The sequence below is a fragment of the Heliconius melpomene genome, chromosome 14, assembly GCF_056956725.1.
Source record: "Heliconius melpomene rosina isolate 202511_hmr_F chromosome 14, ASM5695672v1, whole genome shotgun sequence".
Taxonomy (NCBI): domain Eukaryota; kingdom Metazoa; phylum Arthropoda; class Insecta; order Lepidoptera; family Nymphalidae; genus Heliconius; species Heliconius melpomene.
Window position 1 is genome coordinate 1,178,662 of NC_140402.1, and position 18,664 is coordinate 1,197,325.

The following is an 18,664-nucleotide window of genomic DNA, read 5'->3' on the forward strand; positions in this document are numbered from 1 at the left end:
CCTCCAATTTGATAATCTCCTCCTTTTTTTAAAGACGGGTAAAAATATAAATTATTTATAAGTATTATACTTAAATAGCTTTTTCTACTTCTGTGCATGGACTTTGTACCTACATAACACATGCTAAGTATAATGCATGAATAAACAAAATGCAAATAAATGCTGTCTCTGATTCTTTACAGTTAATTGTAAAACAACAATAATTGCGTAACATAGATAGATATCAGTTTCTTACATATAATAAAAACTATAATCACTTTATATGGTTCTAACGTTTTTTATGGCCGTCGTGGCACAGTGGCAGCGTGAGAGTATAATCGCGACGGTTATGGGTTCAGTTCCCACGCGGGAAAATTAATTATTAAACTTCTTTTGTTAAAAAGACAAAGCGCGGCGTTTAGGTTCGCCACTCAAGATCTCGAAAATTCGGCGGAAGGGGACAAAAAAGAGTTAAAACGTTCTGTTTGAATGAAAAATTAAGAATATAAAAAAAATAGTTACTGAAATAAAAAAATCAAATGTAATAAACAGGATATTAGTAGTAGATAGGTACAGTAGGTAGTTGTTTGTTTAGCTTGTCGCTGTATCTCGCAAACTGTGGAATAGGTCGAAGGAACCTAGTGTTAAGGCACTCCCTTCTCCAATTTCGAACAAAGTGATTCTAAAAGGGTTCCGTATTTTCCTTATGAGGAACGGAACCCTAAAAATTACATATACCTAACTATTGAGCTTCAATCTATTTAAAATTCCAATGAATTACTAATTATATCATACAAATAGATGATTACAATACCATGTTAGTATAAAAAACCAACGTCATGCCTAACTTGATGAGATGAACTCAGTTTGTATTCGAGCCCTACATTATGTGTTCGTGTAACATGTTAAAATACGTTTTAGTACTTACAATATCATTTCTAATAGGCAACGCAAATCGATCGAAACAGCATCCTAAAGTTCAATCTGCAATTTGGACTTCAAATGACACTCTAGCCAACACTGTGTGGCCCCTTACGAAACTACCTTCAACTACAGCCGACTTCATGGAAGCCGCCTACACCGATCCTGTGCTCAATAGCCTTAGAGAAGTCGTAGACAATTCTGATAAATTCATAAGTGACTACCGATCTAATGAAAATAATGAAGATGCTACATTAAGTATTGAGAAGTTAGCATTTAAATATGGATATACCATGGAGACTCATAAAGTTAAAACTGACGATGGTTACATTCTTGCTGTGCACAGGATACCTAAGGAAGGGCCAGTATTGTTTCTGATGCATGGTATATTTGGAAGTTCTGATGATTTCGTTATTGCTGGGCCAGACAATGGGTTTGCCTATCTCCTCTCAAATGAAGGCTATGATGTGTGGATGGGAAATGTCCGAGGAAACAAACATTCACTCCATCATGTTCAATTTAACTCATCAGAACCTATGTTTTGGGATTTTTCATGGCATGAAATAGGATATTACGACCTACCAGCTATGATCGACCATGCTCTACATACTAGTAACTCTAGCACACTAAAATATGTGGGCCATTCTCAAGGAACGACAATTTTCTTTGTAATGGCTTCAGAGAGAAAAGAATACAATAAGAAGATAACCCTTATGGTAGCATTATCTCCGGTCGCGTTCGTTGGGAAAATTAGGTCACCAATTCTTCGACTAATAGCACCGGAAGTGTCTGTTCTCTACGAAATATTATCATCAATCGGCTTGTACGAATTTCTTCCAGATAATAGTTCAATAAGATTATTTAAAGATATAGTATGTGGTACAGGCACGACGGCCGAAATATTATGTAATAATTTAATATTTCTTTTCGTCGGCTTTGACTTGGCTCAGCTGAACGTAACCAACCTACCAGTTCTTTTCGGTCACAGTCCTAGTAGAGTATCTGTTAAGCAACTCGTGCATTACAGTCAAAATATTGTAGCGAAAGATTTCAAGAAATATGATTACGGTAACTTACGGAACTTGCAACGTTACGGAGCAGCTGTGCCACCCAGGTACGCCCTTCATCGTGTAAACGCACCCGTGTCCTTGTTCTATAGCGAAGCCGACTGGATAGCGCATCCAGATGATGTCAACCGTCTATACCAGAAACTTCCCAATGTTATAGACATATACAAGGTTCCTTATAAAAATTTTAGCCATATGGATTTCTTATTTGCTAAAGATGTCAAAATTCTAATCTATGATAGATTACGAAAACTGTTGTCATTATATGATAGTTCGGATTAATGGTTTTTTATATAGTTATATATGAATTGTACCTAAAATCATTTAATTATTCTTTAGATTTACTATAAGTTTTGTTGCTTATGTAAATATTATGTAGTGTTAAAAATGTTTACTGATTGATGCAATTTCATCCTGTCCGATTTAAACGTAAAGTTTAAGTCTAATCAGACGCATACCACACTACTACAATATTATAGTTGCGAAACTAACACGAAAAACTAATATGTACTAATATGTACTAAGTACAATTAATTTTAAATAAAAAGACCCAAATGCTAATGGTGTGTAAATAGTAGGCAAATATACATTCAAAATTACACATATTTATGTAGTTACATAATGTTTTAAGTATGTACCTATTACAAATTGAAATTGGCTACTGACTGAATGAAAGTCATGAAGTTGGACCCGGTTCATTTATGTAGGCTAAAAATTTAAAAAAATAAATAAATATAATATTTTTACTTTTGGTGTCATTTAGTTAAGTAATATTTAAAAGTACCTGGAAAGGAAAATCTAGAGACAGCATCAGATTTTGTCTACCTAACCTATAAAATGTACAAAAATATAATAAAAACGTATATTTTATCAGAGTAAGCATATCATTAACTTTTTATATGTATAGTCAATAGTTTTGCTAACAATAATAAATACTTACTCAACGAATATATTCTATGCAAACAGGTTTTATGAGGCTGTCGTGGCGTAAGTGTATGGATGTGACTGTAGCGCGACGGTAATGGGTTCGATTCTCATTCGAAGAAATGAATTATTTAATTAATTATTTCTCTGGTACCAAAGCAAAAGCCCGGCGTTGAGTTCTGCCACTCGACACGCAATACAACGACGGAAAATGAGGAACGAACGCTGTTTCAACACAAGGTTCCCTCTGTACAGTTCGTGTGCGGGATATGCCGTGGTTTTTATTATTAGATATTTTAATAAGAAAGTCCAGAAAAAGAAAGAAAAAAATCAATTGATTTATGAAAGAGTACAAAAATATACTATAGTGTGTGGTATATATTTTTTAATTTCATCCTGTTTCTCGCATATATCAATTTAGGCGAAAAAAAAACATAGTGTTAAGACACTTCTCACAATTTTAAGTGTAATCTCGTAAATAGTAAGTGGCATCCTCGACGCCACCCTTTGTGTTATTAATAATGAAAATAATTCATTTTACCGACTCTCGGAATCAAACTCATTTGCAATCATTAAATTTGCCGTCAAATGCTGCGTCACTGCTCTACGGTGTCATTTTTCTAATATTATTTCATAGCGACCTTTTTTTGACAAATATTTGTTTAATATTTCATTAAAAATATATAATTAGCTAGCTATGCTAAATATAATTTTAATGAATGGTGTTGTGCAAAGAGGACTTGTGAAAAAAATGGGATGAAATTGATATGGAACCCACGGGGATTCCATATCAATTTCATGATAACAATCATCAACGGTCAACGGTCTGAAACCACTCGTGGCCCAGGGGCACAAGGTGTGCCTGTAAACTCGGCAGATCGTGGGTGCGATTCCCACTCGAGAAAATGAAATATTTCATTTCTACGCTCTGGTGTCTAGGCAAAGCCTGGCGTTGCCTCTAGATTTTGGCGAGGGAAAGGAGTATCTCAACCCTAAGTTCCTCCTGGCTTTGCACCCTAACGTGTGCGGAATACAGTGTGATTAAAAAAAAATAAAAAAACGGCCACCGGAAAATAGATAGGTAATCCAGTAGGTTTTCATAACTAGGTTTTCATAATAAAAATGTATTGAAAATATTTTCTTTTAATTTATAAAATTATTATCTTAGTGCTGTTTTGTATGAATACGTTCTAATTATTTCGCAATAAATATTATGCGTCGCAAAAATATAACAAGCAAAATATAAATCAACAACCTAAATAAACGCGTAAAATGCAATATACAGGGTGTTTACTTTGTATGTAAGTATTTTTTTTATTATATGATTCCAAAACACGATTCTAGGTAACCTATAGGTCTGACTACGATAAATATTGCGACAGCGGTGGGTTCGAGTCCCACTCACAATAAATTAATCTTGAAGTTATGAGGTAACAAACATAACAAAAAAAAAATAATTTAAATACAAATTAAAAAAATAGTCGAATTGATAACCTCCTTTTCTTACAGAAGTCGGTTAAAAAGAGGGCGAAGTCAGAAACAGAGTGTTTTAGTACTATGTTCCCTGTGCCTATCCTGCTGTATGCGGGATTATATTAATATATCTATCGTCGGCGCACAGATGGAAAGGCTCAGAATAAAACTTGTCGCTTAGGCTACTAATCACATTATAATTTGTTTCTTTTTCCGTTTCCGATTAGACAAAATGCGACGTCAGGTTATTGTCTATTTCAGTAAGCTCTTCACATTCTGCGTCTTGCTACTAAATTTAAAAAAAACTTATGCTTATATTGCTTTAAAAAAAAATGTTTCGTTGCTTTAAATCTATGTCGATTTTTTTTTGAATGGATTAAATAATATTACGGGTTACTGACTGACTTACAAGCTACTTAGTCACTCATTAAGAATTGACGCAAAAAGGAGTAACGCTATATTTATAGAAAATGCTTACACATTTTCTTTTAACATAAAGTCGCTCTACAAAGCACTTATTTCCAAAAAAATAAATAAATAAAAAAAATATATTAATTTTTTTTGAACATCTGTATACGATGAATTCACTAAGACGCTGAATGTGCGAATATAATTATATAAAATCGCTAGTAATGCAACAAGCGGTACAGTCAACACAAGCTGGCACCATGAGGGCTGTCTACGTGCTCCTCTGCCTCGCTCTGGCCCGCGACTCCGCCTGCAACATCGTCCGTCATCAACTAACACCTCGCATGGACACTCTCGATGTGAACATCATGGATTATCTTGATAGCAACCGTCAGCACCAGGACGAGAAGGAAATGAAATCAAGTCATCAACGCACCTCTACCTCGCAGGAAAGCAAGGAACGTTACAACTACGATGATATTAGCGATTATCCTTCCTCATACCGCACCGTCAAGAATTGGAACGCACCCCTTTTCTCAACTGTCATCACTCAGGGAAACCAGGTGCCTTTTGGCGACGTGATCGAATGGCGCGGCGTGCAAATAGCGGCAGGACCAAACTCACCTGTAAGCGACACTAAAGAAATCGAGAGAATTTTCCGCGACGCCTACAAAACAGTACAACATGTGAGCGAAGAGGACAAGAAAAAGATTCACAATGCATTCCATCAGGCCATCGAGAATCGCGAGGAGGGCCACGTCAACAACGCTACTCAACTACTTAAGCAGCATAAGTACGGAGTTGAAGAGCACGTTGTGAAGACCGACGACGGCTACTACCTCACCCTGTTTCGCATCAAATCGAAACAGGACGCTCATGATGTCAAGCAACGCCCCGTCGTCTTCCTGATGCACGGAGTCCTGGGCAGCGCTGACGACTGGCTACTAATGGGTCCTGAGCATTCACTTGCTTACTTACTTTCCGACGCAGGATACGATGTCTGGCTGGGCAACACACGCGGCAACAAATACGCTCGCCGTCACGCCAGCAAACACGTCAATAACCCAGACTTCTGGCAATTCAGCATCGACGAGATCGCCCTCAACGACTTACCCGCCATGATAGACTATGCTCTCAAAACTTCTGAACAAAATAAACTCTTCTACATCGGCCACTCTCAAGGAGCTACCGTTTTCTTCGCATTGGCGGCCAGTCGTCCAGAATTCAGACAGAAAATTACAATGATGTACGCGTTAGGTCCCATGGTTTATATGACAAATGTCCGCAGCCCTCTTCTACGTATGACAGCACCCAGCAGTCAATTCTACGAGCGTCTCTACAACGAACTTGGTGAAGGACAGTTCCAGCCTAGCAAGGAGCTCATACATACGGTTGGTGGCAATATGTGCGAATGGGAAATTGGTTGCAAAAATGTATGTTCTAACGTAAACTTCGTAATGGCCGGCATCGACACATCTGGTATGGACTACGATTTGATTCCAGTGATCACCTCACACCTTCCCTCCGGAGCGTCAACCCGACAAATCTTGCAGTACGCACAAGCAGTGTCATCACATGAATTCAGGAAACTCGACTACGGAATCGATATTAATAAAAAGATATACGGTCACCACCAGCCCCCACAGTACAATATGACCGAGGTTAGCGTGCCAGTTGCTCTTTACTACAGCGAAGAAGACTGGTTGGCGCACCCAAGAGACGTAGACCGCCTTCACAAGGAATTACCCAACGTAAAGGACTACTACGAAGTTCCTGAGAAACATTTCAGCCACTTGGACTTCCAGTTCTCTAAGCGAGCTCCAGAACTAGTATACAAAAGGCTGATCGAATCTATGAAAAACAATTAATCTTTATCTATGCGAATGGTTGATTTTAATTTTAAGATAAATTTTAACACTGCATTGCTATATTTCTAAGTTTTAATATGTATTATTATTATAATATCCGTCCAATAAAAATCATTTCAATATTAAATACTATTGTTATTTCTTGATATCCTTTATTACATTTCTTAATCTCCTTTTATAAATTTCATTTTAATATAATATAAATAATAAACCAAGCTATAAAATTGATTATTGCCTACAATTATAGTTTTTAACCTATTTAACACAAGGAGGATCTCTGTTTAAATAAATATTATTAAGTATTAAAGATCTTTCAGTGCCTACACATATATTTTTTTCTGCACACCCTTCTTAAATGGCAGGTAGAGAGAATTCAGTGTTGGTGCACTCCGCTCTACTTTTCATCTATTTTAGATAATGTGTACTAAGCCTATTATGTTCTTTTTTAACACAACTTCAATGTTACTAAATTAAAAAATTGAATTAGTTACATAAAATTTTAAAACTTTGTTAGATATTAGGAAATTCTCGGAATATAGATTTAAAAAATAACAAAAACGTTCTTAATTAACTTGAATAAAAACTTAAGCATATTATATTATAGAAGTTGAGGCCAGTCATAACTCCTAGCGCAGTGGTACTAGCGTGTAACTGTAAACGCGACAAGTTCTGGGTTCGATTCCCATTTGAGGAAATAAAATATTTAATATTTTAATTCCCTCGCTCTGGCAACGGGGCAAAGCGCGGCGTAGAGTTACATCACTTAACAGGCAGTACTTCCAGAAGTTGGCGTAAAGTTGGTAACGAAGTGTCTTAACTGTAAATTTCCAGATTCCCTCTGACCACCCTGCTATGGGCGGAATGTATCCCGCATGAAATAAAAAAAAATTATAGAAGTAGAAATTAAGTACTATATTGTTAGAAAACCCTCGTTTATTATAGTTATACGCTGTTACACGGAGTTAACTCACATCTTTCAACTATTTTTAATAAAGTTTTTGCAATATAGGACCTCAACATATTTTTTAAAAACTTTTTAATTCTGTTGTTTGACTTGACAAGCGCATATTTATAGCTTGGCCTAAATTACACTGTGATTACACAAAAATGAACTAGATGGCACTTCTATATTTGTAAACGTTGATTGTTTGACATTTGAATAATATTTCTTGCCAAACCCACGCTTTGTTTTGACAGTACTCTCATTTTGACATCGAGGCGTTGTGAGCCGGAGGGAGATGGCAATATACGCTTCACTACAAGTGTGACAAGGACAGGTGCGCGACGGCGCTGTAGCGTATCTTCCCGCCGTCCCCCCAAACGGCCGCGGTCGACACAGTCGCGTTTTGGTTCGTTTGCCGTGCGTTGTTACGCTTGTGTTATATTATTTTTAATTTACCGTGTTGTTTACAATATTGACTGTGGGACCAAAAACTATATAATTCCACATTTTATTCTTGTGTGGCGGTGAAAATATACTTTTCTAATGGATTGAGTGACGATGTTACCTCCTACGGCCGGTATAGCGCAGGAACATCGTGACCGGCCCGCAATGGCATACCAGCAGAGGCGTGACGTGAGAGAAATAACCCGAGAGATAATCAGAGAAGCCCGCGTTTCAAATAGACAAACAATGTCGCCCGGAGGTAAGCAAGCCGGTCCAAAACGACGCCACGTTTCCGCCATGCTTGTCATATTGACACACGTCAAGGTGACATTTATATAAAAACAACTATTTTTCTTATTAAAAATGTGCTAAAACCTAATTACCATTGTTTGAAACCACTTAGGATTCACTCTGGATAGAAACTAGGTCTGTTACGTCACCTAGGAACTCGATCGCGCGAAAGTAAAATGGCGCCAATGCGCCACATTGGCCATCTCATTATGCTTATCATCGTTGAAACAGTTAGTTTACAGTTGGAAACTTATAAAAAGAGATTCTTTTCTTAATAGTTTTAATAGAAAATAGCTATAACAAAAAGTAATCGTCTTTTGAAGACTTGGCACGTGCCATGGTTATTTTTAGACGCTAATACAGGGCTTAAAGCTACGTACAACACATATATTTCTAATTGTCTACTAGAACATTAAATTCTATGTTCTTCTTTTAGTTTAACAAATGTATTATTATTTCGTATGTTTATTTTTATTATTGGGTTTTGACTTTGTCGTATTGACAGTAAAATGACAGCGGTCAATGATGACAAGATGGCGGCTACCTCCTTGTATGAAGTCACGCGGTAGGCTAGGCGGCGCTGGGGTTGCTTTGTTGATGTTTTAAATTTGTTAGGTATTGATTTCATTTTAACATTATTTGGTTTTTTTTTCTTTCAAACAACAAATTGTAGATATTTGATTATAATTTTCTTTGCTAGCTAGCTAACACAATCAAAGGAAATCCATTTATTTTACTTTATATGATACAAACTAATTTTTGGAGTAAACAAAAATATGAATACAAAAAATATATCACTCAACAAATATTTTACTTCTAATAATATTATACATTTCTCTCAAAACAGGAGGAAAGTTGTGTGTTAAGTGTTAAGATACTCCATTCACCACTGTCTGTCTGACTTTTTGGGGCAGTGGGTTCAGCTCCCATTCAGGAAAATATTTTTTATTTATATATTTAAATTACTTTCATAATGAAAAGTTAATAGAAAATGAAAGTTTCATTTCCCTCTTCTAACAGACAAAGTCTGATAGTTAGTTCTGTCACTTAACATGAAAGTTGGGCAAAAATTGGAAAAGGGAGTGTGTAATATTTTTAATATTAAAAACTAAATTAAAAATATGAAATCTTAAGCTATTGGAATAATTAATAGATGTTAAGTTAAAATATATAAATCAAAACTAAGTAAATGTATAGATTAGATATTGTTATCAACAAAAATTGACTTAGAAGTTTCAACATAACACTATGAACACTTTATTAACATAATAGAACCCAAAACAATATTTTTTTAAATTCTTGTGTGTTTGTAATCGCTAATCTCAGAATCGGCTTAACCTATTTAGATGTGGTTTTTACTATTTGATTCTGGCAAGCTTCTGAAATCATATAGGGTTTATTTTATTACAACGCATCATAAATAAAAAAAGTTATCCTATTTAAAGACTTAGTTCGTATTTTCGTTCGTAACCTGCAGACCCCAAACATAACATCCAAATTTAAATGTCTATCTAACTATCACAGTTCATGAGATACAGACTGATGACAGACAGACAGACGGAAAGCGGAGTCTTAAACAAAGGGTAAGCAGGATCCCTATTTTATCCTTTGTGTATGGAACCCTAGAAATTACCCAAAGATCAAAAGAAAACACGAGAGTGTCTCAATAAAAACATGTCAAGTGTGCAAGAATAAGGTCACGCAAGCTCCTCCGGAAGTGTCCTTGGTGTCGAGTTGCGTCACGCGGCCGTTGGCCCGCGATCGATCGTTCCGCCAACCCCCCGTGGGTGTCCCTCTTGTTTTGACGGAAAACAACATCTCCTGTTATATTATTGTTGTTGTTTATTATGACAGTTTGTATGGTTATTTTATTATTTTTTTTAAATAAATTGGTATAGATTGTGAGATTTATGCACATTAATATAAAAAAAATAAAATTTATTAATAAATTTAATTTAATTAAATTAATAAATTTAAATTTATTTTCGTACGTGTAAGAAATGGCTATAATTTAAAAAATATTAAAACATTATAAAAGAACAGAACAGAAAACATTACAGAGTTAGATACATTACGATTTTAGAAAAACATTATATGGAAATAAGAATACGCAATAGATAAATATTAAACATTGATTGACAAACAAACAACCATAATGAAGTATGTGATGGAGCCGCAATTTTTATATTCGTACTAATTTATTTTGTAAGAAAATAAAAATTGCTGCTTTTATGTTTATAATAGTAATAGTTTATATTTTAATATATAAACTAATTTATTATAAAAAAAAAACTGATCTATAAGAGGATCTATGTTAGTAGCAAACGCTGCGGTTACTTTTTAATAGACGAAACTAAAATTTTAGCGGAGAACAGAGTGTCTTAACAGGGAGTATTGTAACAAATTCAACTTTTTTTTCACCCTGTACCCCACACATAGCAAGGACGGCTGAGGAAACCTGGAAAACCTCGTATTAAGATACACCGTTTCCATTACGACAATTCCATTCAACACTATTCAATGGATTTTGGAGGTATTGTGTGTTGAGTGGCGGAAGTCAAAGCCGCGCTTTGCCTCGTTACCAGATCGAAGAAATAAAAATAAATAAATATTTAATTTCCTCGAATGTGAATCGAACCCATAACCAGTCGCGTATAAAGTAGCACGCTCGTGCCCCTGCGCCACGACGGCCTATACATAAAGATTCACCTATAACGTATCCTCGTAAACACCACTATGTAAGTCCACTTACGGCGATGATTCTTATGCATTGACGTAAATGGGTTCGACCTCCCCTCTATTGACGCAATTGTTTGAGAATCCATCAAACCTTTAAAGTTATAACTATGTTTCAACTAATTTTACTTAAAAAAAATAATTTTAAAAATACAATTAATATTTTTAAATTATGTAGTAAACTAGTAAATCGACATAGCTCTCCATACCTTTTTACGGAACCCAACGCCGCACTTGGTCTTGCCATACGCAATGCATATGCTGTGACAGTTTGAAGGCGTGTCGTCAAGGTATTAGGTGAATGTCCTTCTTATCGGTATATTTACATACATATATTATCTTCATTATGTAAATATTCTTCAAAAATGTCTTATCTAAATATCAGATTGATGCTAGAGTGACGCAGGGTGTCGCTCTAGTGACGATTAGCAATATTAATTTTTATTATTTTGGTCTTATAATTACTATAAGAAAAACCGCGAACAACTACGTACTTTTATAACGGTTTCTTTTTGTCATTAAAAAGTACGGAACCCTAATTAAATCAGACTAGTAGTTTAGAGATCTTAGCGCTTAAACAAACAAACGAACTCTTCCGACCGTTGCGTCGGTTTGAACCCATAAGGTTTGATTTCATTATTTTCATTTTCTTCTTTCGGTGTGATGAACATTTTCAGGTGGCTTATGGCTCTAGTATAGATTATTTATGCCATTTTACTTTGGACATGTGACATGCATAATATACATAGGGGCAAAATGGCTGTTTCATATTATATACATACATATACCTCCCAACTTCCAGTTCGCTGAGCCCGTTGATACTTTATATTAAAAATTCCTTGAGTTGCGAGTATGCGTCGGTTGTTTGAATACTTTTGGCATATTTCTGTTTTTTTTTTAATACATATATCTAGTTTTCGTGAATAGTCACGTATATGACATATATATAGAGACATATTATTAATTTTGGTTAAAAAATTAGAACCAATTAATATTTAGACTGAATGAATTTATATTTGTATAACACCGGCGGGCTGTAAAAGCGTAGCGTAGTATGTTGTGGGTTCGATTCCCACTGGATGAAATATTTAATATTGTCATTTCCTCGGACGGAGGGACACTAGGTTCCCAGGTTCCAGCATACACTGAAATCTATATACATAAATATTTTTTTATACACAATAATTATTTTCCATCGTTTACAGCTCGTGACAGATTCCCGTCAACGTCGTCGACGGATGACAATGAGTCCGGCACAGACGGTGAAGCAGATCGATCCCGACGCACCATATCACACATGGGTCACCCTGGCCCCCCGCCGGTGAGATAGAGGGGTTTTTTTTAAAAAAGTAATATAAGAAAGACCTTACGTTCTCCGTTTTTCTTTTATGTGCCGCGTGACCTTACGCCGCGTTTGTCTCAAAAAAAGAATTAAAATATCGTTTTTCTATCGGAGATTGAACCTACAACCATCGGCGAAAGCGTCAAACTGCAGACGGCATGTTACTCTGTTAACGTAATTTAGCTTAATTAGGAGAGAAAAAATGAAAACAACAAAAAAACAATAGTAAATTAATATGTACATGTTTTTCTATTGTATTCACTAATTATGCATTATGCGCCATTGTCATAAAGAAACTTAAATATTATTATACCATATGCGGAAATGTTTACATACAGTTAAAAGTACCCTGTGACTTTTATGTTTTTATTTTTTTAGCTTTACGCTGTATCCTGCACATAGCAGGGTAGACAAAGGGAACCTGGGAAAGACACTTTCGTTCCCCGCCTTTCCAAATCTTAAGGCATTGCGTGCAAAATTCGGAACGAGAGCGACGAAATGAAAATAAATAATTCTCTTTCTCGAATGGGAAGTAATCCCACAACCGGTGGCGCTTACAGTCACTTGCTTTTTCAGGGTGAAAAAGCAAGTTTAACGTCAAAAAACATAAATAAATATATTTTTTAATTTGACAGGGCGGAATAATAGTGCGCAAGCGTCGCGGCAATTTGCCGAAGCACTCAGTGAAGATACTCAAGCGGTGGCTGTACGAGCACCGCTACAACGCGTACCCCAGCGACGCGGAGAAATTGACACTAAGTCAGGAGGCGAATTTGACTGTTTTGCAGGTATTGTGTGTGTGTGTTTGTTTAGTTTGGTTTTGAGTGTTTTGTGTTGTGGATTGTTTTGTGACAGGTGTGTAATGTGTAATTATACTTCTTTTCATGTCTTAGTATTTTACTAAGTCATTGGTATTATAATTTTATGTATTTGTTCTTTTTTTTCTTGGAAAAGTGTAAGTAAATTAATCAGCAAAATGCGTGAGTAACAGACGAGTTATTTTTCTGTTCATAATATAGATATGAGTTACGTTATAAATATTTTCTATTTTACTAATATTAAAAATTATAAATATAATTATTCCGCATAAAGGAGGGTAGGTAGGTAGGGTAGGGAACCTAGAGTTAAGACACTTCGTTCTCCATTTTCTGCCGATTTTTTCGATTCATTACGTGTTGAGTAGCGGAACTCATCGCCGAGCTTTTTGCCTTGGTACCAAAGCGAAGAAATGAAAATATTAACAAATTATAATTCATTCACTCTGGTGAAAATCGAACTCACAATAGTCGCGTTACAGTTACATCCTTGTGCCCCAGCGCCACGACGGAGGCCGTCGTTTTGTTTTACTGAATTCTAATAATCCTTATATAGCCGTTTTAAAACACTGCTGTCAATTTTTGAGACATTGCGTGTGGAAATCATAGCAGCGCTTTGTTTATTTGGGTCCTAGAGTGAGATCGAAATAATTGAAATATAATAATTTGTTTGTGTGAGAATCGAACCCCTCGTTCACTTCGGCATATGTGCATATGTCATATTTGCTCCCTGCAGGTATGCAACTGGTTCATAAACGCTCGCCGCCGCATCCTGCCTGAGATGATCCGGCGCGAGGGTCACGACCCCCTGCACTACACTATATCGAGGCGCGGCCGCAAGCAGCTCGGCGGCGCCTCGTCCTCTGGGGTCGTGGTCACCGCGTGGGACGGAGAGGGGGAGCCAGAGGTAAGTGCCAAATACCGATGATAAATATATATCGATGTGTCGGGGATGAATGTCGATCACAATTGTTACATAAAAGTAGGGATATTTTTATGTAACAATTGAAGACAAGAAGAAGTGGCTAAAGGTCGCAAAATTCTAATTTCGAGAAAATCCAGTTAAATGCTTTGAAAATTCGAAAACTAATATAAAAAAGTTGTGTACATGACACTTTCATCAAGTAGTGAAGTTCTAAAATAACACCATCATTCATGCTTAGAAGCATGCAGCGAAAATTCAAAAATGTGACATATCAGCTTTATCCACTCGTGTCTTCAATTATGTATTTTTTTCTTTCTTAAAAGTTTAAAAAATCATGTTCCAATTTTTATAAGTTTCCTAAAAAAAATTTTCTTTCCTATGTATAGAATAACACTTTAAAAAAGTTAAAAAAAACATTATTTATCTCAGGGTGAAGGCGGCAGAGACCACGACTATGGTGACGGCCTCCTAGTGTACCGCAGCGATGGAGAATTAGAGGGAGAAGAGGGCTACTCCTCCAGCGCCGTCAGTGAGGAGGAGGTCAAGTACGACCCCTCTGTGTGGCAGTCTGTTATAAGATATGGACCGGAGAGGGAACTGCATCCAGCTGCTAGAGGGTTAGTTTATATACTACAATATTATGTATAAAAGAGTTTTGTATATCATAACTACAATAGGGCCTGCTGGGTCAGGTTTTAATAGAATAAGACGATTTTTGTAATTATATCTGTATCACTCACATCGCTTTGTTTCACTCTTGTATCCAAGGACTGATTTTAATGCTCCTACGATAACATGATTATTTTGTATCGTATTTTTTATAGTAAAAGTAATTCAAGTTCTAAAGGTATTTTGGTGTCTCATAAATTGTGTCTCCTTTTTTTATAATGTGTACTACAATTTTATCGTCTTATGTTTTTTGTTTCTGTGTTTTTCTTAATTAATTTATTGAAATCCTTGTACCATAGTGCCAACGTCATGTGAATTATTTTATATTTTCATTTTCTCGTTCTGGCAATAAGACAAAGAGATTCGTTTTTAATTTAAGTTCCCCCACTCGTACCACAATGTCTCGAAAATTCAGTGGTATGCGTGGCACGGAGTGAGGTAAGCAAAAAGAACCTAATTCACATTAGGTGCAGTGTAAAGGTACATAAAAAGAACGAGATAGTTTTCTTGTAGTTTCATCTTAATGTGAATTAAACATTTAACCATTATTCTCTTTGCTAACAGCTCAGCAGCGGTGGTGACGGTGCGCACCGCCGACGAGGGCTCCGGTTCGGAGGACGCGGGCGCGGTGGCCGGCGCGGACGAGGCGGTAGGGGGCGGCGCCGCGGTGGAGGGAGGCACAGGAGGACGGGGCGCGGGCGGCTGGCACCCGCAGCTCGCGCACCTGCCTCAGCTGCCGCATCCGCTGAGGCGCAAGCAGGTAGGTGTGAGTGGTGTGGGCAGCGGTATGTGTTGTATGTGTAGACTGCATTGTATAAAATCGGCTGGTTGTGGGTTCGATCCCCACTCCAGGAAATGAAATATTTATTTAAATTTATATTTTCATTTCTTCGCTCTGGTGTCGAGGCAAAGCGCGGTGTTGAGTTCCGCAACGCAACACGCAATTCCTCCAGATTTCGACGGAAAGTGGGTAACAGAATGTTTTAACACTAGATTCTCTCTGTCTACGTTTGCTGAGTGCGGGATACAGCGTGAAGCTGACTTAGTGTTTTTCTTATAACAATATGTTGTCTACAGGTGGCGGGCGTCGAGGGCGAGCGCGACAAGTTCAAGTGCCTGTACCTGCTGGTGGAGACGGCGGTGGCGGTGCGCCAGCGCGAGCAGGAGCAGGAGGAGGTGCCCGTCTAGTGCATACCTGTTATGTCGGTACGTATATTACTACATAGAATATTTTTCTATTTAATTACGGTTTCAAATTTGAAAGACAAATGATGAATAGAATTTCTTGAGTCTTAAGTACGGGATACCGCAAGAAGCTGAAAAAAGATACAACAAGAATGTGCACAGTAAAAGTGTTTAAACAAACCCCAAAAAAAAAAAATTAATAAAATTTTCATTCATTATTTCTCATTTTAATTTCAGATAAAAAGGCTACAAATGCAATCAGACGCGTTCAACTCGGAAATTTTATTGGTACGACATATTTAACTTCCACTAAAGTAGGTCCGTCTGTGTACTGTATACATTATTACTATAACACTAATAGAATTTTGTATTCTTTATTTTTTTTATGGTCTAAATGTTATAGAGTGCTAACTTATTAATAATATTTCAAAATATTTATACAAAATGGCGCACAATGGCGAGAAGTTTTGATTTAATTTGAGCATTCAGTTGGCAATTTATAATATTTAACCAAACATATTATTTTATTGTTGTCTATACTTACTATAAAATTGTAGTGTATACATATTATGAAATATGATATATCCAATTAGATTTTTGTATAGACCTAACCTAGACTTGAAATGAAACAGAACAAAACAAAATACATTTTTTATTTATAATTAACAAGAATAATATGTCACATACAAATTCAAAGTAATTAGATATTAATTTTTTCTTTCATAAAAGAAAGCACAATTTTCTCTTTCTTTCTTTCTCAATTTTTCTGTTTTTTCTGTTTTATTTTATAGCTCAATAAATACTGCCCTGTATATTATATAGAGTAACGGTAGATTAGTTTATCGTACTATTAACTATTCATAATAATATAGGCTGTATTTACTGTAAACTTTTATAACTATTTTAGATAAATACAAAAAAAATGCTTAAATATTTTTATTATTGATAATAATATTTTTTTATTTTTTTTTATTCCAAAATAAATTAATACACATGATTTAAATAAATAAATAAACAGTTAATACAGTCTACATTTAATATCGACACATTTAGATTATTTATACTATAGCACTCGTAGTAAGTGCCAAATTATGAATGAAATTTATTGAATAATCGATCAATTATAAAAAATACATTTTATAATAAATATGATCCTATTAGAGTTTACTACTGACTCAAAGGAGTTTAATCGATAGTATTATAATCGATATCATTCATAATTTTACACCTTAATGGTTTATTTATATAATCAGGTATAATACTATAATATCAAAATATATTAATGTCGGGACATACAATAGTTCCTGTAACACATAAAATTATATGCATGTCACTATGTCACAATTGGAATATAACAAGACAATTTACAAGATTTTTTTTGTTAATATAAAGAGATAATTGTTTTTTTGTTTACTATTTTATCTGAATTTTCGTCATTTATAAATTTGTGTTATAAATAAAAGATTTAGATTACTAAAACATTATTTTCATAATTTTTGTTTCTAAACTAAGCAGATGTTTATAGATAACTTTTTTTATTGGATTGGGTTTTTGTCAGTCCAGTTTTTCTAATTTTGGAAGTTAATTTTAATTTGAAACATGGCTCTATTTACTATAGGAACCTGAGTATTGTAAGGTTCAATAAATTTAAGATGCCAATAATGCATTTCTTATGTTTAAATTATATCAAATTGATATTGAGGCCGTAATGGTGCAGCGGTAGTGTCTCACTGTAAGCATGACAGTTTTGGAGTTCAATTTTCATTGGGGAGAATTTGGGAAGATTCCATTATTCATATCCTATTAATAAATAATCTTATCTACACCTCCATTGTCCTAAAAATGTACACCAGCAGTAGGTTCCCCCTGCCTACAGTGTGAAGCAATAAACAGTACTAATTTAAATGTATGAAATTCATTTTAGGCACTTAAATACATTGTATAAGATAGCTTTAAATGCGCAATAATAAAAATATATTTAAATATCCCTGGGACTAAAATATATCCCATAAACCTATAAAAGGTATCTGTCATAAATGATTTTTGCAATTTTCCATGTAATACAAACATATATTTTTACATTTATATGAAATATATATATACATAGGAAATATATGTGTAAGGATTTCGAAGCGTAAGTTTATTTAAGAGAATATCGAAATTTGTTCCTTGGTTTATTTAGTTGGGTGTTATTGAAGTCCCCTACGATCGTATTCGTTTAAATCGATATCGATAATCGTTATTTACTATTAAGTAATTAATTGATAGATTACATTATTCTCAAAGTAATATTTAAAATATATTACATTTTATTTCATTTACGCTTTTGTTAGTTTTAATTTAAAAATGCTTATATTATTAAGTTATCGAATAACGATTCTTGTTATCGATTTTTGCTCGATCGATCGTAGGCTGTTTATTTTTTGTATCAGTCAATATTTAGTTTGTAGCGATGTTTTTTTTATTTGGTCTGGTTTGTATGTGCATTTGATTTATTGTTGATTTCATAGATTTTAAGTTAATATTGAGTAAGTATTTTAGTTTTTATCTTGGACTCGTCGCTTTAGTTATAACCTGAGTACAATAACCTGAGGTTAGGCTTATTTTAGTCTTGTACATATGTACATGTAAGTTCATATTTGTTAGTGATTTGAATAAATATGATTTCGCAGAA

At 35.1% G+C, this 18,664-nt stretch overlaps 1 protein-coding gene and 2 pseudogenes across 1 annotated transcript; all 3 read left to right on the forward strand.

Moving 5' to 3' along the window:
- The first annotated feature begins 865 nt into the window (after positions 1 to 865).
- On the forward strand, positions 866 to 2,561 carry LOC146531840 (lipase 3 pseudogene; annotated as a pseudogene).
- A 2,437-nt stretch (positions 2,562 to 4,998) lies between these two features.
- Positions 4,999 to 6,767, forward strand: LOC146531841 (lipase 3 pseudogene; annotated as a pseudogene).
- A 1,172-nt stretch (positions 6,768 to 7,939) lies between these two features.
- LOC146531842 (uncharacterized) lies at positions 7,940 to 18,664 on the forward strand. The gene is made up of 8 exons (XM_085197273.1): positions 7,940 to 8,286; positions 12,260 to 12,375; positions 13,032 to 13,184; positions 13,948 to 14,118; positions 14,566 to 14,753; positions 15,370 to 15,565; positions 15,883 to 16,011; positions 16,228 to 18,664. The coding sequence occupies exons 1-7, from the start codon at positions 8,142 to 8,144 to the stop codon at positions 15,991 to 15,993; spliced, it is 1,080 nt and encodes a 359-aa protein (XP_085053399.1). The 5' UTR covers positions 7,940 to 8,141; the 3' UTR covers positions 15,994 to 16,011; positions 16,228 to 18,664.